General features: G+C 55.1%; 1 protein-coding gene across 1 annotated transcript in view; it reads right to left on the bottom strand.

The window, feature by feature from the left end:
* Positions 1 to 501: 501 nt before the first annotated feature.
* MAN1C1 (mannosidase alpha class 1C member 1) overlaps positions 502 to 24,050 on the bottom strand; it is a 131,690-nt gene continuing 108,141 nt past the window's right edge. The window contains exons 6-12 of the mRNA XM_032622089.1: positions 20,541 to 20,667; positions 17,440 to 17,533; positions 12,151 to 12,266; positions 6,186 to 6,405; positions 3,509 to 3,681; positions 2,246 to 2,361; positions 502 to 1,267 (exon numbers count right to left, since the gene is read on the bottom strand). Of these exons, the coding sequence (XP_032477980.1) occupies positions 1,147 to 1,267; positions 2,246 to 2,361; positions 3,509 to 3,681; positions 6,186 to 6,405; positions 12,151 to 12,266; positions 17,440 to 17,533; positions 20,541 to 20,667 (967 nt within the window). The 3' untranslated portion in view covers positions 502 to 1,146. The remainder of the gene's footprint in view (positions 1,268 to 2,245; positions 2,362 to 3,508; positions 3,682 to 6,185; positions 6,406 to 12,150; positions 12,267 to 17,439; positions 17,534 to 20,540; positions 20,668 to 24,050) is intronic.

The following is a 24,050-nucleotide window of genomic DNA, read 5'->3' as shown; positions in this document are numbered from 1 at the left end:
ACATTAGTGCCTCAGCCTGCTTGTCTCCTTTGGAGCACTTCACGTAACTTGCAGTCATTCTCCTTCATGGTCTGTGTGTCCCTGCTTGGCTATATGCTCCCTGAGGGCGGGGCTTATGACTGTCCCACTCACAGCCACGTCCCCACGTCTGGTCCCCTGCAGGCACTCACCAAGTATCTGCTGAATGATGGAATAGATGAACCCTGGACTGGGGTGGTGAACAAACCCTAGGGGTTTCAGCTCTGCCTTTACTGGCTGTGGGACCTCAGGCAAGTTGCTGCTCCTCTCTGGGCCTCTTCCAAGCCTTGATGTAAGTATAAATATCCAGCTTCATTTAAAGGGTTGCCCTCACCCTTCCTGAATACATTAGGACCAATTCAAGGGAAGGTAATAGAAGTTGGCGTCTTTATACCTTAAATCAACTGCTGGTTGATTATTCTTTCTGATGATAGCATTGCAGTGGCCTCCCCAGGAGTCACTGATGTGCGATGAACCCAACTGTATTTCTTATTCAATAAACTCCTTTATTGTAACTTTACAGAATTTTCCATTACAATACTGAAAACAGCACTAGTGATTCGTAACACTTAGGCCCAAATCAAAGGGGAACCCCTCCTCAAATTATAAGGTAAATGACACATGATTGAACATATAGTAAACGTTGGGCAAAAGGAATTCAAAATATAGAAAATGGGGTCAAGATTTTGTGTGTGTGTGTGCAAACACTTTAAGGTTTAGTTTATTGGAGGACACCATTTTTGAAAGCGCATGATTTTGAAAACTATATTTAAAATCTGTGAGAAAACACAACTGTAGAGAAAAGGCAAAATCAAGCAAAACCCAAAAAACCTCCAAAACGAGAGGAAGTGAATCAAATCCACGAGGCTGCAATGCAAACCTCCGGTGCTTTGGCCCTGGAATGGCAAGTGAGCAGGTTTCATAGACATTCTCCGTGGAAAGGAACGTCTGGGCCTGGTGTGACATCGCTGTGTCTCCGAGTCCTGTCTCCTCACAGAGGAAAAGAAGTTGCTCGTCCAACACACCTGCCGGGTCCGCCAGGCAGGGGCCCACATCTCCAATCCGTTTGAGAACAGCCCCAGATCCCGTAAAGGTGGTCCTGGAGCACAAGGCGACGGGTGGTGGGAGTCAGGCCCCGCCCCTGCCAGAGCTGTCCGGGTGGCTCACGGGGAGCGGGTGGGCCTCCGTGTTGAACACCCAGTCTTCCAGCGAGAGCATGTCATCTTCAGAGAACAGAAGATAGAGATACCTATGCCCCGGCAGGGAGGGGAGCAAGACACAGCCTGTCAGCGCTCTGGGGAAGGGGCCACCCACTGGGAAGGAATCGCAGGGGCCTCTGTGACTGGCCTGTGCCCAAGGGCGCAGGGAGGTCGGAGACCCCAAATCTGCCCGGAGCGCTTGTCCCCAGGAAGGAGCTGTGGACGCCGAGGGGAGCACTGAGCTTTAGGTCAGACAGAACCGGTTCATCCTGGCTCTGCCCCAGCCCCCGCTCTGTACCTCCCCCTCAACCAGCTTCCCTCAGGTGCTTTCCCCACCTGGCCCTCTTAGGACCCTGTGTGGCCTAGATTCTCTCTTTTTTTTTTTGCAGGGAGGCCTGAGGGCTACCCCAGGACTCGGCCTGCTTCCTTATGTACCAGGAGACTCGACACTCAAGTAGATGTCCGGACGCTAAAACGCACAGGGAGTCGTGACTCCAGAACTGCAGGTTTCCAAGCCATGGGGGTTTTTAATGGAAGGAACAGACCATCCAATCCATCCTAAAGAGCTAAAGCACAAGGGGACTGCTTTAGGGAACAGCGAGGAAACGAGGAGGCCAACTTTCACCCCAAGAAAGGCGGGGAACAGCACAGCAGCTCAACTGCAGCAGTGACCGGGCTTGACACCATCATGGTTATTACTCTGCCCATTTTACAGAAGGGCACAGTTTCAGAGGACTTAAGTAACTTGAGGAGACAGGTTAAAGAAGTTAACTTCTCACATAGCTAATGCTTAGGGGGGTGGAGTCCAGCCCAGCCTCACTCTGCATGGAGAAACTGGCCTGGCCCAAGGCCCGCCCCTGGATCCCAAGCCTCCATCCCTCTTGGGCCCCCCTCCTGGGACAGCAGAACTTGACTGATGGTGAAGGAAGGGACTGCTGCCCCCTGCCCCTCCCCTCTGCCCCCTCCCCCTTCCCTAAGAAAAGCCCGAGTTGTCCTCTGGGAAGAACACCAGCCGATCCCCGACTCACTTTAGTGTCTCCGCTAGAAAGAAAGTCTGCTGCTTGTTGTCGTGGTCGGGAACCTTACTGTATACGTCTTGGATCCCAGAGAACCCGGCTTCCGTCCGACAGTATTTCTCCAGGGCCTGAAGGAAAGGAAGGCAGCCATGGTGTGGGGAGAGGAGAGGCCCCACCCCCCAAGATTCACGCCTGCCCAGCTCTCGAACAGGCAGGCCCTCCCACCCCTTGGCTGGGGACCCCAGCGTTGGTGGGGGCAGCAGGCCGAATTCCTGCCGTCACCACGCTCCCTGGGCCCACGCGGAGAACTTAGTCCCTGCCCGGCCTGAGCGCTTCACCTGGTGTGAACTTAGAGGAAGCTTCTCTGCCTCTCGGGGAACTAGACTGACCTGACAGACTCACCCACAGTGGTGGACAGAGGTCGGGGAAGGGGCTGGTGATGTTTGCAGGCTGGGATTTGGGGACTGGACTTGGCACGCCCCAGGGATTCCCTGTAGAGATGTAGGCCCTGGGCCAGAGGCTGTGCCTGCCTTTTGTACAGAAATGCAAGTTGTACCCACTGAGGGTCTGTGGGTGGGGCCCAGGAGCACAAAACACTTGGCTTTCAAAGGTCAAGAACCAGGGTCTTCAGGAAAGCAGAGGGATTCTGGCCAATGAAGCATGTCAGGGAGCCTGAGCAGGGCCCACGCCCCAGCTGAGCACGTGCTCTGGGAGCGTGACTCTCCCCACCAAGTCTGTGCCTCCGAGAGCAGTGGGCCTGGGGGAGAACAGCAGAGAAAGCTTGGCATCCATCCAAGAACCTTCTGGAATCCCCACCCCTGCCTTTGATACCTGCCCCAAAGAAGGAAGGGGATTGGGGGAGCAGAGCCCAGAGAGGGGCCTGCCCAGGGCTGGGCTAGCTTCGGGGAGAGGAGGGAGGTGAGCTGGCAGCCCGTTCCTGTTTCAGAGGAGAAATCTAAAGTCACCTGTCCAGGCTTCAGCGTCGGAGAGCAGTGACCACGCGTGTGCTGGGCCACCTCTGACTGCTGCCCTGCGTTCGCCCCTCTCAGTTTGCTGACATTATTGGGCACTCAGAACACTCTTCACGAGTTCCTGGCCTGCTCCTGGCCGGCTGGGGACTCTTGGCTCTGCAACCAAATCTTGACCCTTTGCACTCTCAACTTTAGCCAGATGCCAGCCTGGCTTGCCCTTCCTCTTGGGTTTGGACCCTGACTGTGAATTCTCAAGGGCACCTGCCACCAGTTCACCACCCTCCCCCTGTGCCCCGCCACTCACCATCACCACTTCCCAGCCCCACTCCCTGTAGATGGGGTCGTGGGTCTGCCGCCACAGGTACATGTAACTCTCCACCACCTCGGGCCGCAGGATGTAGTAGCTCTCGCTCGTCTGCGTGGCCACGGCCTCTCTGCCTGAGTTAAACCAGAAGGCTTCGGGCCCCAGTTTGGTATCTGCAAGAATGACCAACCAGGGGGCCTGGGTCAGACCTCCCACCTCCTGCTCTTCAGGATCCCAGTGCCCCAGGAGAGACGGAAGTGGCGTGGTAGCCCTGGCCGGGGCCAGCTGGTGATGGGCTGGCATGGGCTGGCCAAAGCAACGCCCTTAGGCCTCGAAACGTCTGCAGTTTAGACCCTGAGAATCCAAATGAACTTCCCAGCAGTCCGGGGAGACAAAAGTTTGGGTGAGACATCAGCCCTGCAGGATGTTAACCAGTGCTCAGCCAAAAAGGGGTTGTAGTTTTAAGCACATTTGGGGAACAGTGGGTTAAACAAAGTGAAAGCCTCCTGTCTACAGGACTTACCAGACCCTTTAATTTGCTAATATTGCAATGATGCTGCTCCACAGACCCCCTTTCTCTGGGAACTGCTTTTGACACGTCCCAGAACCAGCCTTCCAGAGCTGACAGTTTGGGAGACTGCTGAGGTGGAGATGAGGGAAGATTCGCCCAGAAGGCATGTATTCAGGCAGAGGGAGCTGAATAAAGAAGGCCTGACGAGGTCTGGGTTTTGTTGTCATTGTTTGGTTTCGGTCAGTTTGGTGCTGTTCCTGTTTTCTGGATGACCACCATTATAACCACCACTGCAGCCACCATTTAGGAGTTCAAGGGCTGTGCTGGGTGCTTTACATACATTTATTGCAATCCTTAAAAAATGTTGTTTCGGTAAGGCAGATACTTTTACCTGCCTCTCGCGCATGTGGAAACTGAGGATCAGAGAGGCTATGTGATTTGTCCAAGGTAACACAGCAAGTTGTGGCCGAGCTGGGATGTGACCCTGGATCTGTCTGATGCCCTTTCCCCAGGCTGTCCTCTCTCTCTTTCTCCCCTGGGTCTGACTCTTTAGGTCCAAAATTTAGGGTATGTGGGTCAGATCATCCTCCCTTTAATGCCTGCATATCCTGTCAGGTCAGCGGAGGGCCCAGCTCTGGTCCTAATGTGGGCCCCCCACCCCCCATTAGGGCTTAGGACCCCAAGAGGTCCTGGGCTGCTTTGTCTCAGAGACATATTGGAGCTTTGCAGGACATCCTACTCATTCATGGAGGGCTTCATGGAAGAGGAATTAGGCAGATCCTGGCTCCTCTGATCCTCTCAGATGGCACAGCTGCTCTTGGCCATCAGAACACAGCCGTTTCGCCAAGCTGCTAATGGGGTGAGGGCAAGAGCGATTGCTGCAGCCATCCATGGACGAGCCGGGCTGGTTGTAACAACATGCTTTACTAAGCGGACTGTCTTTTATGGTCTGGGCTGATTGTCCCCGACAAATAGCAAGCTTTTTATTATTCCTGAGATTTCCTATTTGTTTGTGGTGCTGGCAGAGATAGCTCTTTGAAGGGAATTGAAGACGGGTTTTAAGGACCCACTGCGAATTGCTGGCTTCCTGAAAACAGCTCCAGGAGCTCTGGATTCCACTGGCGCGCTCACAGACACATTTTCGGTGGACTGCTAACAAACGCCTCCCATGCTGCTGGCTGAAGGCACGGGCCAAGCACTTCCTGTGGGGCCCAGGAGGCCTGTGTTATTGTTCCCATTGAACAGATGAGAAAACAGACGCCACCAGCTGCTGAGCGGCAGAGTGGCATTTGAGCCAGGATCTTTTACTGCAGATCTTAGGTCCTCTCCTCCAACCAAGGCTGGGTTTACAACTCAGAGCGGTGGGCCCCTTCTGGGGTCAGGGGGGCCCGGGGCTTTTTTTGAGGGGTGTTGTTTAGAAAGGCAGCACACAAGATGGGGCTGGGCATCAGGAGACCTGGGTTCTAGCCCCAGCTTAGCTACTCATACACGGTGTGGCTTTGGCTAAGCCGGGTCCCCGCTCTGGGCTGACTCAGCTTCCCCGCGTGTAAAATGAGGAGTTGGGTTCACATCCTCTCGTGCGGCTTCTGAGTCTAGTGTTTGACAGGGCTGCGGTGAGTGCTGGCGGGGATGGTGCAGAAGCTCTCAAGCTTTCCGGGGGCCTCGGATCAGAGGGTGATTACGGGGTGGTGCCAGGAGGTGGTGAGACCCTCTGAATGGGAGCGTTCCAGGGAGGAAAGGCAGAGATACGTTTAGGGGTAAGGGCTCAGGGAGAAGGAATTTGCTAAAGGCTCAGGAAGCCAATGTTTCTGCCTCAGGGGCTGGAGGACCCTCTGCTCTGAGCCCCTCACATGGGAACTTGGCCGGGTCATCTCTGAGCCTCAGTTTCCTCATCTGTGTTGTGAGGGTCAGCGATGACGTATGTCAAGTGCTGAATGACACCCGGCACGCACAATGTGCTAACACAGCACCGTGTTGCCTTTAACTGAGGGCACAATCTCTGTGTGTGTATAGCACACCCCTCATTCAAATTCCGGGTAACCTCCAAGGTGAGGCTTCCCTAAGTCCATGTATTCCCTTCACTCACTGCCACTCTCCTGGTCTTTCCAGTTCCTCCTGGTGTCTAGCCTCAGTCTTTCCTGCTGCCCCTTCCCCTTGCGGGGTTACCTGAGCGGGCGTACGATTCGTGGCACGTCTTGGTGATCTGGGCTGCGAGCTCTCGGTAGTGGGCCCTCTTTTCTTCCTTGGCATCCTCAGCGCCGAGGGCGATCATGCCCCCGGAGAAACAGGCCAGGTGCCCCATCTTGTGGTCCAGAATCCCCCCTCGCCACTCAGCAATGTAGGTCAGCCCCCCGGGAGAGACATTCAGCAAGTGGGTCTCTATTGCCTGGGAGCAAGGTGGGAATTGGGCAGGGAGGAAGGGCATGGGAGGGTACAGAGAAGGGAAGGGAGAGGACGGAAAATGAACATTTTGGAGACGGCAGCAAGTGCAGCTCTGTCGAGCCCTCCATCCCAGACAAAGGAGGCCTGCTGACCTTGGCTGGGGGCGGTCCCTGATGGGGCTGGTGGGAGGTTCTGCCACTCACCCAGCTGAGGCCTGGTGCTTGCTGGGGGGCTTGGACACAAGGCAGCTCCCCAGGGCCAGTCTCTTACACAGACTTTTAAAACTTCTACATTCAAAAAATTTTGGGGGGCTTCCCTGGTGGTGCAGTGGTTGAGAATCCGCCTGCCGATGCAGGTCACACGGGTTCGTGCCCCGGTCCGGGAAGATCCCACATGCCGTGGAGCGGCTGGGCCCGTGAGCCATGGCCGCTAAGCCTGCGCGTCCGGAGCCTGTGCTCCGCAACGGGAGAGGCCACAACAGTGAGAGGCCTGCGTACCGCCAAAAAAAAAAAAAAAAAAAGTTTTGGAAAAAATATCTTTAAAAATTATTATCAATCTCCATTATATCCTCTGTTAGGGAATCTTAACCTGAAGCCCAGTTGGCCTGTGGATGGGCTGGAAGGGGTCCAGAGTGCCCCTAAAATTGTATGTGACACTTTAGGGCATTTTCATGGGAAGAGGGTCCGTAATATTTGATCAGATTCTCAAAAAGGACCACAGACAATAACAGCTGCTCTCTACAGACCCTTACCACAGGCTTCCTCATTTAATGCTCACAAAAAGCCAGGCACATGGGCTGTAGTGCCCTCTCTAGACACAGGGGTTGTTGAGTGGCGTGTCCCAGGTCACCCACCACACCACGGTCAGGACAAGGACCCCCAGATGCCCAAGCCCGCCTCCTTCCATTACCCAATGGCTGCTCCTTTTGGTGGCAAGGGGCTTTCAGAGCCCTCCCCTGGTCCCCCAAGAGGTGATGCTGTTGGGAAAGACTCCCAGGATGTTGGGGGGTATAGGTGTCAGGCCATCGCGCCCCTGACTGCCTGCCGTTAGTCCCTTGGGAGCCGTGGAGACTGAGGTGATGGCGGCAGCCACCCACACAGCTGCAAGGCTGGACTCGATGGGTCCTAATCCAGGGCGGAGCCTCTGGGGCCCTGGCCAGGCCTCTGCCTCCACTCTTGCCCTCCCGTCTATCCTCTGGGGTGGGCGGGCGGTGGGGTGCACTCTGTACGTAGTGGACCTGACTGCGTCTTGGGTCTGTTTAATGCTCCCCCATGGTTTCCAAGTGCCCTCAGACGAAAGTCCAGCAGGGCCTCCGAGACTCCCTGATGTACACCCTGAGGTTTAACCTGATGCCACGGACATGGCTCCCGGGTGTAGACTCTGGTTCAAACCCCACCTCCACCAGTTCCGAGCTGTGTGACATTGCGCAGGTTCTGTGTTCTCTCTGTGCCTCAGTTTCCTCATGTATAATGTGGGGATGAGAGCATGAACCGCTTCACAGGGTTGTGAGGATTCAGCGGGATGCGTCTGCAGAGCTGAGCCTATGTTTCTTCGCACAGAGAGGCCTCAGTAAGTGCTGGCTATTATGATTCCTTTCCAGTCTGCCCCCGCCCCCGTCCCCGCTCCAGCCACACCGCAGGCCTCGTTTCATTCCTGTGCCCCCTCCCCCAGTGAACATTTCGTGAGCGCCTCTCGGTGCCAGCACTGTGCTCCGTGCAGGGAATACAGCCCTGAAGACGGGTCTGGACCTGGACTCAGCGAGCTCACCCATGGGCACAGAGACGTCCCAACAAAAGCAAATACACCCGAGAATCCCAATTTGTGATCAACATTCTGAATGAAACAAATTAAGGGGACGAGGCAGAAAAAAGCTCGGGGAGGAGGTCCTACTTTGCGGAGTGAGGCCAGAGAAGGTCTCTGCGCTGGTGGCCTCCACGAAGAAAAGGCCTCCTTTTCTTCCTGCCTCGGGGCTTTGCGGCAACTACTGCTTCTCCCCCAAAATCCCATCCCAGCTCTGCTACCTCTAGCTCTGCGTCTGAGCCCCTCCAGGATGCCTCTTCCTTGGTAAGAATACCCCAGAGTCTAAACCACTGTGGCCCCATTACGCTACTACCCTGTTATCTTTCTACGAGGTGCCGTTCCCACCTGTGTGCGCCTATGTGTATACATTCCTGTGGAACGTCTGACTTTGTCCCAGGACTCTGAGTGCCAGGTGACGGCAGAAGCCACCACTACCATCCTCCAGCCAGTGCCTGGCATGTGGGAGGTGCTCAAACAACATTCATTTCTCGATCTGTCTTGTCCTTTGCCCTCTGCTGTAAGGCCCAGGCCGGTGGGCTGCCTGCAGAACCCTCACTGAGCAGCAGATGGGGAAGCTCTGATGAGGAGACTGGCGCGCCAGGGCACCTGCTCCCTGTGGGGAGGAGCACGGAGGCAGCCTGGAGGGCTGCCGCGTCTGGGCTGGGCCCTGGCTCCTGGGCAGAGCTGGGTCCACAGTAGCTGCTCGGCGTCGCTAAGGGTGCTGGTGCGGGAGGGGTGGCAGGGCTAGTCCCGGGCACAGAAACCTGGTTCATTTATCACTGCCAGCACTGGGGAGAGGACACAGACATCCGGGGAGATCCCAGGAAGCTTCAAACTGTAGCTGGAAATCTGTACCTTCAAGACTGTCTCCCACTAGTTATTTCTATTTGGGGTTAACCCCAAGCTAAGTAGTTGTGGTAAAGAGGAAATGATAGGCCAGTCGCTCTTTGAGGATATGGTTTAGACAAGCAAATGCAAAGGTAAAAAACAAAAGCCCCAAGCCTTTCTAAAACCCTTAGCAAAACACAAGATAGCACGGTCGGGCAACCGACTGGTAAAAAGGCTAAAATCATAGCAAGAGACATAGTAGAGAGCTGAGTTTGAATCCCAGCTCTGCAATTTGAGAGTCGGGTGACTTTGGGCAAGTTACTTCCCTTTGCTGAAGACTCCCTTTCCTCAACTGTAAAATCGGAATAATAATTCCTGGGATGGTTATGAAGCGACTCAAAGACGCTGGCTAAGCGCCTGGCACTGACGGTTCCTTCCTCTGCCTCCTGGAGGGCACCCCATCTGCGCACTTCTGAGAGGGCCTTCAGGCCAGCCAGGCTCCCCTGCAATTCGGGAGCTGGTGAGTAGAGGCAGGGGTCCTGGATCCGGAGTCAGTGAGACCCGTGTTTGCGTCCTGGCTCTGCCATATTGCTGGGTGACCTTGGGCCTTTAGGAGCCTCAGTTTCATCATCTGCAAGAAGGGGCTAACTAAGGCCAGGCACCCAGCGCACCTGCCTGGAGGAGGCCACAGGGACAGAAGCTCCCTGTTCTTCTTGCTGACCCTCCTCCGTGACCCTGGGGTGTGCCCAGCTGATCTGTCTGAAGCCCTCACACCCACCCTAGCTGGACACTGGTCTAACTCACATACTGGAGCCCCCAGGGCAGCTTTCAAGGTTATTGCCTGGGCCCCAGCCCAGAGGTTCTGATGTCACCTTGTTGGGGTGCAGCCTGGGCATTGGGGTTTTACAGCTCCCCAGGTGATTTTTAACATGCCAACAAGGCTGACAACCACCAGAACATTCTTCAAAGCCCCAAACTCGCCAGAGGCCCAGCCTTTACCCAGGGTCAGAGACATTTCAGGCTCTTCACTGGGGAGATAAAATGTGGGAGCAAAGCTGAGTTCTAGCCTGTTCAATCGAGTACTTCTATAAAACTCCCCGTTTGCTTAAATAATTTGTGGCCATTTCTTCCCTTGAAGCCTCAACTACAGTGTTCCCTGAGGGCTGGGAACTGGGCTGCTCATGGACTTTATGTTTACTCTGCAAGGAAGGCAGAAAGGGCAGAAGGGGCCTCTCCAGGCGGCACACCTGGCCACCGCTGAACCTGACCGCTAATCCTTGACAGGAGCCGCAGACTGCAGTGGAAGCTCAGCTCAGAAGCCTGGAGTGGACGGGGCTGAGCCAGACTGAGCTGGGACAGGAATCCTGGGACCTGCTTCATGACTCAGGTCTTGGTGCCAGGGAGCTGGGCAGGGAAAACTCATCACTGAGCCCACAGTTTAAAGGACCCATGGCTCTGGAGGCCTGTTCCAATGTGCCTCCTTTAAGGACTACCATTCCTGGCCGGATTCATGCGATCAGAGTGTAGCTAGATATCATTCATCCATCCAGTCTGCTGCCCACACCCATCCATCCACCCATATCTACCCACCTATCCACCCACATCCACCTACCCATCCATCCTCCCACCCACCCATCCATCCATTCAATCATCCATGTGTTCACCCACCCACTCATCTTTCCTTCCCCTCTCCCTCCCTCCCTCTCTTCCTTCCTGCCTTCCCCTCATCCACTTATTTGTTCACAAAATAGTGACTGTATGCCTCCCAGGTACCAAGCACTGTTTTGGGAGTGAAGTATACAGTGAATGAGTAGACAAAATCCTTGCTCTAGACAGCTCAGGAAGATAGACAATAAACAAGTAAACAAATACACACATGTGATCATTTTAGATGCTGATAAAGGTGAAGATGACTGATAATATAAGCCTCAGGTGTGTGAGAGAGAGAGAAGTGGGGAAGGCTAATTCAGTGGCATCTGAGTTGACCAATAAGCAGGACCCAGCCACCTGGATGATACTCCAGGTAGAAGGAACAGCAGGTACAGAAGCCCTGAGGTGGGAACGAGTCTGGTGTATCTGAGGAAGGTTGGGAACGAGAGCTCAGAGGGCAAAGGGGAGAGAGCTCAGAGTGACTGGCAGTCCCAGATCGGGGACTGTGGGCAAAGGTGAGGAGTCTGGTTTATTCCGAGCGCTAAGGGAGTCACGAGCGGAGGGACGTGCACTTACAGCTACTCTGGCTGCTGCGGAAGAACTGACTTAGAGTGGGGAGGGGTGGAGCGAGGAATCCACTTAGCTTAGACCACGGCGGCAGCAGAATAGATCCAACCTGCTCAACGTACTTGATGAGGAAACTGAGGCCCGGAGCCTGCCCAGTGCCTTTTCTTTAGTTGGGCTCAAAGGTATCTATCGATGGGGCTGCTGGGATTCTAACCGACTCCCCCTCTGTCCTACAGTCTCTGCCTCTTTGGAGGGACCCATCTGAGCTTAGCATCCCTGTTCACTCCATGCCCTGTAGACAGACCAGCAGAGCTGAGGGACAGTGGGGAGAACCTGGCGGCTGGCTCTGGAGACCTGGCTCTAGCTCCAGCTCTGCCAGTTCTGTGCTGTGTGGCTTTGAGCAAGTGCCTTCCCCTCACTGGGCCTTGGTTTCCATCCACATAAAGAGAAGGAAGAGAAGTGGATGCTCCACTGAGGGAGGCCCCGCCCAGCCGGGATGTGCTAAGTAGTCACCTCTGGTTCCACAGGAAGATGGCTGAGGGTCTTGCTTTGGCAGCCTCACTTGGGGGCTCCTAGTCTGGCTGTGTTCTGGGCTCTGACACATCAACAGAAACACAGACACTGTGGTTTCTGAATCAGACTGCCTGCTGCTTCCTGTGAGACCTCGGACAAATGACTTCACCTCCTTGAGCTTGGGTTTTGCATTTGTGAAATGAGGGTGCTCACACAGCCCTAATTTCAGGGTGTTTGAGAAGAGTCAAGCAACAGGCTGGGGAGGGGACTGTCTTGTCGACAGTTCGCCGTAGGGGTGTGGTGGCGAGCAAGCCCCCCGCCTCTCAGGAACCCACGTGGGAACTGGTGGTGAGTGACTGACCACCCATGAAGAATCAGGCGCCTGTCTTACCTCCAAGGCTTCGTAGTACATATCTTTAGCCTCCATATCTGTCTTGGCCGACATCAGCCAGGATTTGATCAAATATTCGTAAAAACTGTCCCCGAGTCCTCCAACCGAGACATGGTCTGTGAGGGGAGAGAGGACAGGAACATTATCTCCACCTGCTGAGGCCGCCGCGACTCGGTGGGGAGCGAGCATTTAATCCGCAGCCTCGGAGCCCCCGACAGAAGGGGGGCTGGGAGGCAGGCATGGCCTGCGACCGGGGGAACCAGGGCCAGCTTGAGCACCATCGTCCCTCATGGAAATGCAGGGGCTCCTTCGGCTGCTATAAATCATGTCATCGTGTTGCTTTTGCAGGCGGAGGACGGGGCAGGACCTCTGGTTATTAACCGTAAATGGGTTGCATTTCTTGAAAAAGGTAATCTGGTGGCAGGGAGTTCAGACATTTTTATTACCTGGTGACAAACATGGTAATTAATGCTGGGCAGGTTCATAAAAGGCCACGGAAAGGAGCAATGGGCTTAATTTAGTTGGTCAGAGCACAAAGCTGTTCTGGGAAAGCCAAGTTTAAATTTAGCAAATTGGGATAAATGGGGTTCAAAGGAGCAGAGGGAAGGAAAACCGGGTTTGAGGACCCCTCCGTCCGCCCTGGTGGAGGAGGAACTCCAGGTGTGGCTGAACGGGCAGGTGTCTCCACCCAGGGCTACCCCAGGAGAGAGATGGCTGACAGAGGAGCACTTAATTACAGAAGCAAGACACGGCGATGCTTCACTCACAATTAACAACAGGGAAACATAAAGGCGTTTAATAGATAAAACGAGGAGAAGACTGCGGCTCCCTGTTAAGCAGCAAGACAGTGGAGAAGGGAAGGGGGTGGATGAAGGCGGGGTGGGGGGGATGGGAAGAGGATTTTCAGCTCCTCTGGAGAAAGAGGGGTTAGAAAAAGAGAGGGGAGGGAAAGTGGGTGGGGGGAGAGAGAAAGAAATAGAGATACAGCAACAGCTACCCTTTATCGAGGGTCTACTGTGGGCTGGGAGCTTTACTGTGTCATTTATAACAATCTTCCCAAGAACCCTGTAAGGTAAGCACTACGAACCCCATTTTCCAGATGGGAAAACTGAGAGTGAGCCTAAATAGCTCGGCCAAAGCTGCCGAGCTGGTAGAGCTCTCACCATCTGCAGGCTTACACAGTCAACCAGAGAATGAAAACAAAGATGCAGAGAGAAAGAAAGGGCAAGTGGGAAGAGGGAGGGTCAGATCAAAACTCAGAGGGTCAGACAGCTGGGAACCAGGAAAGGGGGCTGACAGGAGGCCCCCACAGTAAACAGGGGCCCCCTCCAGCCCCCTCCGTAAACAAACCCTGGCCCAGCAAGGGTTCAGGAACGGAAGGAGCACTAGTGAAAATGCGAACAGACCAGGTAAAGCCTGAGGCTTAGGGAGACGTGCGGGGGGGACCAGCGTGGGCTGGACTTTGTTACCTGAAAAGACGGAACCAGCACAGCGTCCCCCTTGCCCCTGTTCCCAGGGGGAGGACACAGCTGGGCAAGCCCAGAGGGAGGGCAGGGCTGTGCCAGGCCCAGCATGTGGATGGCGTGTCCACGGCCGGGGCGCGAGGTCTGTGCAAGGCAGGGGTGGGGAGGCCGGAAGTCAGACCGGGTCAGCCTGCACAGAAGGGGCCCCCGCTCATGGCACTCAGCCGGGGGCACGGGCACCTCCACGCTCGTCTCCTGGGCTTGCCTCCTCTCACGGTTCCTCTGCCACCCCAAACACCGCTAGCCCCCTGCCCACTCTGTCTCACTTGTGATGACCCCTCTGCCAGGAATACCCTTCCCTACCTTGTGTGGCTGACACCCCCTCACTGCTTCACCTCAGCTCAGAAGGGCTTTCCTCCGTGTCCCCATAACATTGAGGTCCCCGCAGGGTGACGTGAGGGAAATAAGGCACCTGCACCCTCTGGCCCAGCGCCCTCCTGCGGGAAGTGCTTGGTGCAGCTGTCCCACCGTCGCTAGGTGCGAGCCTTGCCCTCAGCTGCTCCCAGCGCTGTGTCATCGGTACCTGTTTGTGGGTCTACCTCCCCCGCTAGGCTGTGGGCTGTGTGGGGAGGGACCCTGTATGACTCGCATCTATGCCCAATACCTGTGTGGCACACTGCAGACGCCCAGTAAGTCCTGAATGAGAGAAAGGCAGGCATGTGGGGGCTGTGCTCGGAAGAGCCTTGAACGTCAAAGCCAAAGAGACTGGACTTCACCATGTGATTGCAGAGTGTGTGTGAGGGACAAGGTCAAGGGCTTCACCTGGCAGGTGTGCGCGGGAGACGGGAGCCAGGTCAGCAGGAGTTCCACAGGTGTTTGAGATAGGACACCCTCTTGGGGACATGTGTATAGTCTCCCGGGGCCTCAGCTGCAGTGCACAGGTGGGGGGTGTCTTCCCCGCACCGAGGGGCACGTGGGGAGAAGTGCAGGAGTGGGAATTAGAGCCGTGGATCCACCATTAGCTCAGGGCAAGCCAGAGCCCCTGGGCCTGTCTCCTGATCTGTAGAATGTAGAAGGGAGAGTTGGTGTGTGTGAACAGAGATGGGTTCTGCTGCTTCCTGATCGTGTCAACAATGCTCCCACCACACTTGGCAGCAGGAGGCAGCCACCCTATACGCCTGGGAATCGCTGGCGGGAAAAGTGGCATGAAGCTGGGGGAGGTGGCCGGGGTGGAGCTGGCGGGCAGCTCACACTCCCACAGCCACGGGAGAGAACCTGGACTTGCCACTTCCCTCCCACTGAGGAAAGTGTGGGATTCGGGCAGTGGACACGGAGGACGAGCCACGCCAGGGGCCAAGCCAAAGGGCTGGCAGCTCTTCGAGCTCTCAGCGGCTCTGCTAGGACTGGTCTCTTCTGTGCCTGCTGGACCTATCCTGGCTGTGAGGTCCTAGCGGCAGGAGGGTCTCAGCCTCCCCGGCTACCCTGAAGCTGAACTTCAGGCAGGAGTGGGGAGCAGGCAGGAGCAGAGGTCTGGGATTGGGATGCAGCCCTCATTAGCCCTTTGTCTCTTTAAGCTGCAATTTCTCTGGTTGCAACGGGCTCCGCAGAGGATTCAAGGCGAGAAAAGAATGTGAACTGAGCTTATGCAAGTTGGGAATGTTATCGTTTGCTGGAAAATTACACAATCATCAAAAAACAAGAACAAAAACAAAAAAACCTAAAAAGACAAAAACAGACCAAAACACCCAAGGAAACCACAGAAAACCTGGGATGACCCCAGGCGCCAAAGCCAGGGGAGGAGGAAAGCAGGCACCCCGGTGATCAGGGCTTTCTTTATAAACTTCCCTCTGAAATTTGGCGGCCTGTGATTCATATTTTATTAATATGAGACAATTTTCCATATGTGACTGACTCTGCCCGGCCTTGCGACCCCAGGTGCAGCCTGAAAAGAAAATTATGCTTCTCAGCGGTGCAGGGGAAGAGGGGGGCGGCTCCCCTGTAATTTGCCAAGGTAGCTATTCAGACTGGGAAGCCACGCCCCTCTCCTTCTTTTTATGGGTTTTGCTGCATTGTCCTGGAGCAGCTAAGGCAGGCAGCTGCTTAGTTTATCTCTTTACCCAGTCAGGCCTTGCAATTAAAGGCAGGAACGGCTATTGAACTGTCTCTTCCCATGGCCATAATCTGTAATTCAAACCTTCATTTTCTCCTGGCACTTTTGAATTTGGCAGTGTGTTTTGGTTAAAAATACTTTGCATTTCTGGGCTTCCCTGGTGGCGCAGTGGTTGAGAGTCCGCCTGCCGATGCAGGGGACACGGGTTCGTGCCCCGGTCCGGGAAGATCCCACATGCCGCAGAGCGGCTGGGCCCAGTGAGCCATGGCCGCTGAGCCTGCGCGTCCGGAGCCTGTGCTCCGCAACGGGAGAGGCCGCAACAGTGAGAGGCCCGCGTACTGCAAAAACAGAACAAAACAAAACAAAACAAAAAAACTTTGCATTTCTGTAAGTGGTTTTTGCAGGAGGCTCCTTGGGAGTGAGGTCATCACCAAGGAAAACTCCCCCGTCGAACTTTCTGGGTCTCCTGGATGCGGATCATGGAGGCTCTGGGATAGGACAGGCCTCTGCAGTTTCCTCACAGTATCCCTGCCGGCTGGCCAGCTGGCCCTCCAGGCCCTGCTTGCATATTTTTGGTGATGGGCGCTCATGACCATTTGGGACAACCCATGTCATCTTTGGAAGATGAACTGAAGTCTGTTTCCTGCAGCTTCTGACCATTGCTCCCACGCCCCTCCACGGTGCACAAAGAACACATCTCCAGCTGTTCTCCCATTTTGCAGGAGAGGAAACCAAAGCTCCAAGGGATGAACTGAATTCCCCTCAGGCATGCAGTAATTAGACTCAGGTCTACTTTGTCGCTGAGCCCTTGCTAATGCCATAACAATTGGGGCTGGAGGCAGGGAAAGGGAGAGGGGTCCTTTTTTGGGTAGAGGCAGTGGAGGTAGGGGCTCTGGGCAAGTCTTGGGAAGCCCCTAGAGGCAGGGCCCATGGAACCTGCTGCCCCCAATTTGTGCTGACTGTGATCACACGACCAGGGCCTTGGACAGAAGGGCAAGGCAGAGCGGGGCTTCTCGATAGGGGTGCAATCCCGGGAGCTGGAAGACTTTAACACTGCCCTGCCTGAGAGACCTTCAGATCCCACTGTTTCAGTGGGTGGAGCTGGGGGCTGTGAATGAGGCTCCACAGGTGACCCACAACTGTCTGGCTGAAAAAAAAAAGCCTCTGAACATAAACAGCAGGAAATCCTAGGGCCAATTCTAACAGGTGTGAGATACCAGTGATGAGATCCTGATTTTTATATTGCTGTATAGTTAGGGTCTGCTTACACATTTTTAAAGAAATTAAAGTTGGAGGTAGGGAACCAGATGAAAGGGGCTGGGAGAGGATGCATGGCCTTTCTTAGAGCTGCTTTTGGAGTAAACTTCTAACGGGAGCACCCCTGCAAGTCTGGGGGAGGATGAAGGAGGCTTCGGTGGGCACTGTAAGAGACGGAAGGCTGGAGACAGCTAGCATGCGGGGGATGCACAGGGCAGGGCCTCACTAGCCAGCAGCCATCACATCCGTCACAACAGCAATGGCAACAGAAATGAACACTCCCCACGATGCCCCGAGGGTGGCAGGAGGGTGGTATCCAGGGGCTCCGAGCCAATGCCTTGCTGGTACGTGGCTCCAATAAGTGCATCGCTCCTCACTCAGCTGGGTGCCTTGCCCAGCCAGGCCGGGAAGCTGGGCAGGAATCCGCTGGAGGAGGGGCAGCGGCGCCCCTGTACTCACGTTGCATCCAGTTCCCGCTCACCGGGCTGAGGAAGTTGGGGTAGAGGCCGAAGGGCTTGTCAAGATCCCTAAGGACCTTTCGGATGTTCCTGACCTGCCAAGAGATGGACACCAGGCACGTCTTCATTTTCTCCAAGAAGCCAGCCGAGTCCCAGCCCACTGAGGACTGAGGCAGCTGGTTCGGGTCCAGAGAGGAAACCATTCCGACGAGGCAGGAAGGGAGAGCTGCGTAACTAGCAGCCGGCTCCAACCCGGAGGTGTGAGTCGGTCCTGCCCCTGTGTTCAGGAGCGGGGTGCAGCCACAGTGGGGCCTGACCCTCCACCTCTGCGCTGACTGCTCTGCCCGGGGCCCTGCCAGTTGCCCCTCCCCCACCTCACCCCTTCCTCACTGCGTGTGGATTTGGGGGACGGGTCTTTTTAGGAGGGCGTTCGTAGTAGCTCATTTGTAAGCGCTAGACAGAACTGTCTTTTTAACAGGTCAGAAACGGTTATATTGGCAATTTCACACGGTTCAGCTTGGTAACATGTTATGTTATCAGATACTGTGGGAACCGTTCCAGAGGGGAGGCCTGCGCCCCTCAACATCCCTGTACCCTAATAGGCATCTTGGGGTTTTATTAACAACAGCTACAACGCTACAACGCTGTCAACGTTTCTCAGTTGCTGTGAGCCAGACCCATTAGATACATTATCTCCAACCCTCATAACAACCTATACGGTATTATTATCTCAGTCTAACAGACGAGAAAGCCGGATCTCAGAGAGCGTCAGTCACTTGCCCATGGTCACGGGGTTTGTAAGTGGCAGAGCCAGGACGTGAGTCAGGCCCCTCTGACCACAGGGAGCAGCCCCGGCTCCAACATGGATCAGGGCAGGGACCACGCAGCAGCGAGTAGCAGAGGCCACACCCGCTGGATCAGGAGGCTGGATCTGCAACCTTTTGGGCTACAAAGGGTACAATGCGGGATTCAGGAAGGCTTGATCCATCAGGGTCTGCTGTCTGGCGGTACACGAAATCCTCCCAGCACAGACTCTGCAGGACAGAAAGGCCCTCGGGGATGGAGCTGTAGCAGGCTCGCAGATTTATCTACAAGGTAAGGAGCAGGGAAAGCAGCCTTTTAGCTGTCAGACCTTTCTTTCCGGGGGACAGCACTTTGCTTTGCCACATCAGGTCTCATATCCATTTATGTTAACGGAGCCCATTATGGCGGACAGGAATGTGCTTGTACCTGAGTTATTCTCGACTGTCCTTGTGGTGAGCAGTGAAACGGGCTAAATTAGCTCCCCCGGAGGGTGCGGGCGCTTCTAGAATTTGGGCCAATTTGTTGACTGCCAATAATCGCCTCTGTGGGAGGCAATGACTGGCGGATGAAAGTAGCTGGAGAATGTAAATGTAAAGAGACACAGAGAGACAATGAGGTGGATGGACGCTTGAGAAAAATCCGGAAGCCTGCTGAACTGATCTGGTCTTGAAGAGCATGGGTTTCAGAGCCAGAAAGTCCTGGGTTTGAGTCTCGGCTTTATCACTTACCATCTGGATGACCCAGGACAAGTGATTTAACCTCTCTGAGTCTCAGTTTCCTCCTCTGCAAAATGGGGATGACAGAAGATACACCTCATAGGGTTGGTGGGGAAATCAGAGCTACTATACGGTACCCAGCACATCGTAGGTGCTCAGGCAGTGGTATCTCCAGACTAGCAGGAACTAGAGCAAGCTGCTCGTCTCACTCCGCTCTGAGCCGGCCGTGGTGTTCCTAGAGGGGTCTGGCTCAAGAGCAGTGGAAATAGAGGGGCTGGGGGCAGGCAGGGCCTGGAGGCAGGAAAAAAGACCAGAGGAGAAGACCCATCGGAAGTGGGATTGAACTTGTTCCATGAGCTCTTGAGGTGGGGTATCCCAGGGAGGCAGAGTCCTCTCAACATAAGGAAAAGCTTCTGGAGGGAGGTCTGACAACATGAGGGGCTGTTTGAGGCTGGTAGTGAGCCCCAGTGCAGAGGGAGCAACCAAGGGGTTGAAAGCTCTTCTTTGAGCTTCTCAAGAAAGCTCGGGTGGATTCCCACAACTGAGCAAGCAGTGGTCCTAAGCCTGGCATCAAAGAGCACATGGGGGCTTATTTCAAATGCAGACTCCTGGGCCTGGGGCGACACTCAGAAATCTGCTTCTTCACCAGCATGCTAGATGATGCTTTGGGGCTGCTCGGCCGACAAAAGACTGAGAGCCACTGGGTAGAGGTGTGACTCTGTGACCTCCCAGCTCCCTTGGTGTTCCGAGAGACTAACATTTGGGGGGAAGAGAAGGCTTTGGGAGTGGGGGTCTCCTTCTTCCTGGAGGCCAGGGCTTCATCTCCCTATAGGGGCAGGACTCAGGAAGGGGCAAGCACCATCTGAGGGTGGTGTGTGTCCACTTCTCTTCCTCGGGTTGAGGGTTAGACCTACGGAGACACTTGCAGACAGAAGGACTGCCAAGGGCTGTGACACCGAGGAACCGCTCCTTCTGGAGGGCTTCACAGGGGGGCAGGGATGGGCAGCTGTCAGGATGGACGAAGGCCTGGGTGCTAGCGCTCTGAGCCCCTTGTGGCCTTCGCCAGCCTGGTAACGACGAGAAGGAACAGAGGTGAGCCTCTGCCGTGGAATGAAACTGCTTTGCCAGCCTGCTGACAGCATGCACTAGACGGGCATCTGGAAGGGGAAAGGCAGGCAGATCTCACTCGAAGAAGTTAAATGTCTCTGGAAAGGGGACTTTTGTGCCGGGTGGCCAATTCCTGCCAACGCAATCTGGTGCCTGGATTTCCGTTGTTGCACTTTCTCCGGATTTCACACGTGTGTGGTTGCCAGCAGGCGCGCATGTACCAGGGAAAACCTTCTCGCTGGCAGCTATGTCTCTGCCGCGCCCTCTGTAGAATGCTGCTGACTCCCTGCACTCACCTCCCTGGCGCCTGGCATCGGTTACGATGAGGCAACTATGTGCTATGCTGGCAGTGGCTGGAGGCCTTCGGGCTCCCCACACACCCTCCAGCTGGCCCGCGGTCCATTTCCCCGTCACGGGCCGAGTGCCCACCCTTCGCTCTCCGTGTGGAGAAGAGGGAGCAGGGGAGAAGACTTGCCTTTTCTGCGAAGACCTGGTTGCCAGAGAGCTGGGTGAGGTGTAAGAACTCCAGATGCAGGGATCCAAACTCCGCCAGGATGCTGCTGCCCCCTGCCACGGCCCAGCCCCAGCTCCTGTTGGAGCCGCTGAAAGACAGAAGCAGCCTCGGTCACCCTCTGCCAGCAGAGCTGGCTCCTCTGCCCCATTGCCAGGCACTGGACTAGGAGCTTCGCCGTGCAATCCCAGTTAACCCTCCCTGGGGGTCGGTACTATTCTCAGCCCCATTTAGCTGATAAGGACACTGAGGCTGGTGAGAAACTTGCCGAGGGTCACCCAGGCCTGTCTGACAGGCAATATTCTTTGTTTCTATGGTCAAGCAGCTTCTGCAAGACGTGTAGGCTCCAGAAGAATATTAGCAGAGCTGCTTTGGTGGCCAAGACCTGGCACACACGTGATGCTAAATTTACAGGTGACACCGATAATGCCGTCAGGGGCCACAAAGACCACCCCCCGCCACAGAACACTATTTCTATCCACTTATCAATGGCTCATAATCATTGTTGCTGCTTGTGGAGGGTATATGGTGCATGGCTGGGGTCCGAAGGGGGCAGATGAAGAGAGCAGGGATCCCATCTGGCCCCTCCCCCCCAGCCAGTGCTGCTCACGGACACACAATGGCCCCTGGAACTTCGTGGAACCCACACCTGAAGGGCGGGTGGCCCTGCTAAGAGCACACACCTGGGGCTGCTGGACCCTGGGAGGTCCAAGGTCGGGAATGAAAGCAGCAGGGGCTCTCGGAGCAAAGGTCTCCTCACTCGCTGAGCATGTACGTGTCTCACGAACACCTTAGATGGATCACCAGCATGACCCTGCGACCCCGTCGGAGAAGGCTGTCAACTAACCGCTCCCTCCCCTTCCTTGAAAGTACTGGGTGCTTTCACGGAGGAAGAGTGCAGGGGCAGGGCCTCGGGTAATCCTCCCATCTGCCCCTTTCACAGATGAGGAAAACAAGGCACAGGACAGTGAAATCACTGCCCGAGATCACACAGTAAATGGAACAGTGGGGACCCAAGGCGGCTCTGACGCCAGAGCTTGTCCCAGTCACCGTGCAGCTGCTGGCCTGTCGTCTCATTACATAAGAGGCCAGGACGCTGCCTTTCCAGCAGCTGTCACTTAAAATCTCCCTGGGACCTGCAGCCAGGAGGCACAGGTTCGAGTCTGTTAGCAGCGAGGTCTTGGGCAAACCATTCCTTCCCGTGTTCCTTAGTTTCTGTATCCGTCAGACTGAGTGAGGTTAATGAGTCCCAGTCTCCGCTCCTAGGGCTTTGCGGGGGTTGAGAGAGAAGAGGAAGATGCAGGATGGGGGTGACCTTGGGTAAGCTGCTTCCTCTCCCTGATCTGAGCCCTCACGTGTCATGACGCTCTTTCCTGTGGGACATTTAGGACAACCAGGGAGACAAGGGTCAACCTCCCTCTGCAGGGAGGTTGCGGGGTGACAGTGGGTGGGCACAGAGCAGGGTGGAGTGAGCGCCCCCTATCCGTAGGGCCTCCAAGGTGCAGTCAGTGTGTGGCAGGCCGGGGGGCTGGCTCTGCCGGAGCCTCTGGAAGCCCCTCTGCTTCCTTGCTGTGGTAGCTCTGGCTCCCTGGGGACTGGCCTCTGTCATCCCTCTGTCTCCCAGGGACAGGACCTAGGAAGGCAGGCGTGGGTCTGGGAGGTCACAGTTTGCCAGCTGAGGGGCACCGCTTTATCTGGGCTGGGCTGGGGCTCCCCTAAGGCTGCTCTTCTCCTCTCTGATGTGGTTTCAGGAAAGTCAGGAAACTCTTCCAGCTTCCGGAAACAGATGGAATTGAGTCTTAGGATCTTCTGGAGCAGGTGATCTCAGTAAACATCCCTGCTTCCTTGGGTATCTTCCTGACTTGGGGGCAGGTGGGGAGGGATGGGTTGCACAGAGAGGGGAGACTTGGCTCCTAGATAGTAAATCAAACAGCTTCCAGATGCAGGCACTGGGGCCGGCGTTTGCATCATGACCTCATTTAGAGCCCACAAGGCAAAGCATCGTTAAACCCTGAGGAAATAGGCTCAGAAAGGGAAGTGAGTTGCTTTCAGAAGCTCAGAGCTGGTAGGGGGTGGAGGCAGGATTCAAACCTCAGAGGGCACTTCCCTAAGGGGTCCCCGAGACGGCCCCATATCCACCTCGAGGGAAGGGGAAGCTGACCCCTCTCTGTCCCTCTTCCCCCCACGCCGAGAGACCTCTCTCTCCAGCCTGTGATCTCAGTGGGAGCTGCAGGTACCCACAGAGGGCTTCCTGAATAATTGATGCTTCCTGCCCTCGCAGAGAAACTCAAGGTAAAAAAAAAACCCCAGCCACCAGCCATCTTTTGTTCTCATTTTCCCCCACAGGAGCCTCTCCCTCCTCTCCCCTCCCTCTCAATGCTCACCCTCCCAAGTGGGCCTCCTGTGGTCCAGCCGCCCTGGGCAGAGGCGGGCGGTAGGCCAGGCACCTTCTTCTCTCCTGCCTGGCTTCAAATGCTGGCTCCCCCAGTTCCCAGCTTAGGAGACCTCAGGAGGGTCAGTGAAGGGTCAGTGAATTCTTCTAGACCCCAGTCTCCTCATCTGTTAAATGACAGTACCCACACCTCATAGAGCCATTGTGAGATATAAGTTATGCATATGACGACTGTCATTGTTACCATTATGTAATGACGCACATCTAAATTATGTGTTGTTTGTTAGAGTTAAGTTCCTAATGTGCCAGGCAGCAGCGGTATCTTATTTTACCTTCACATCTAACTTTAGAGGTAGATACCAAGATTCTTATTTCATAGGTCAGGATACTCAGACTCAGAGAGCGGAAGACACTTTTCCAAGGTCACACAGTAAGTGACAGTGCTGGTAGAGCTGATATCAAATCCAAATCCTAGGTACTTTGTGCCCCAAATGCATCTGTTCTGGGCAGCATCCAGAGACCAGGAGGTCTTCTGATCAGCCTCATGAGGCAATGGGCTGATGGAAGCTCTGCCCTCTGCTCCCCTCCTTGCCTTTTAAGTCTCCAAGTGGACTCTCCCCTGGTGGGAGGGGCTGCTCCACAATGCCCCTCCCCAGCCTGGTGGAAGCTTCTACATGTGTGTGCCTGTGTGTGCACACATGTGTATGGTGAAATCGTTAACTCTGGAGCCAGACAGACCACGATTCTAATTCTAACTTTGCTTTGTTGCTGTGTGACCTGGGTAAGTTACCTCACCTCTCTGAGTCTGTTTCTTCACTGTTAAAATGGGGCCCACGTGGTTGTTGTGTGCTGAAAAGAGAGAACCCACGTCATTGTGCCTGGGACACAGTGAACATTCAAAAACGTGCACAATTATTACGATGTGTATGTAAGTGTGTAGCAGAAACGTGCACATGTAAACGCATCTTTGTGTGTGAACCTGGGCACACATATAGAGGTGGGAGAGTGCGTGTGACAAAGGTGAGCCTGCGTATCTGAGTCCTCGTGATTTGGGTGAGTGGCAGTAGGGTGCATAGGTGTGT

The sequence above is a fragment of the Phocoena sinus genome, chromosome 1 (genome assembly GCF_008692025.1).
Source record: "Phocoena sinus isolate mPhoSin1 chromosome 1, mPhoSin1.pri, whole genome shotgun sequence".
Lineage (NCBI taxonomy): Eukaryota > Metazoa > Chordata > Mammalia > Artiodactyla > Phocoenidae > Phocoena > Phocoena sinus.
This window is presented reverse-complemented; position numbering and strand designations above follow the sequence as displayed.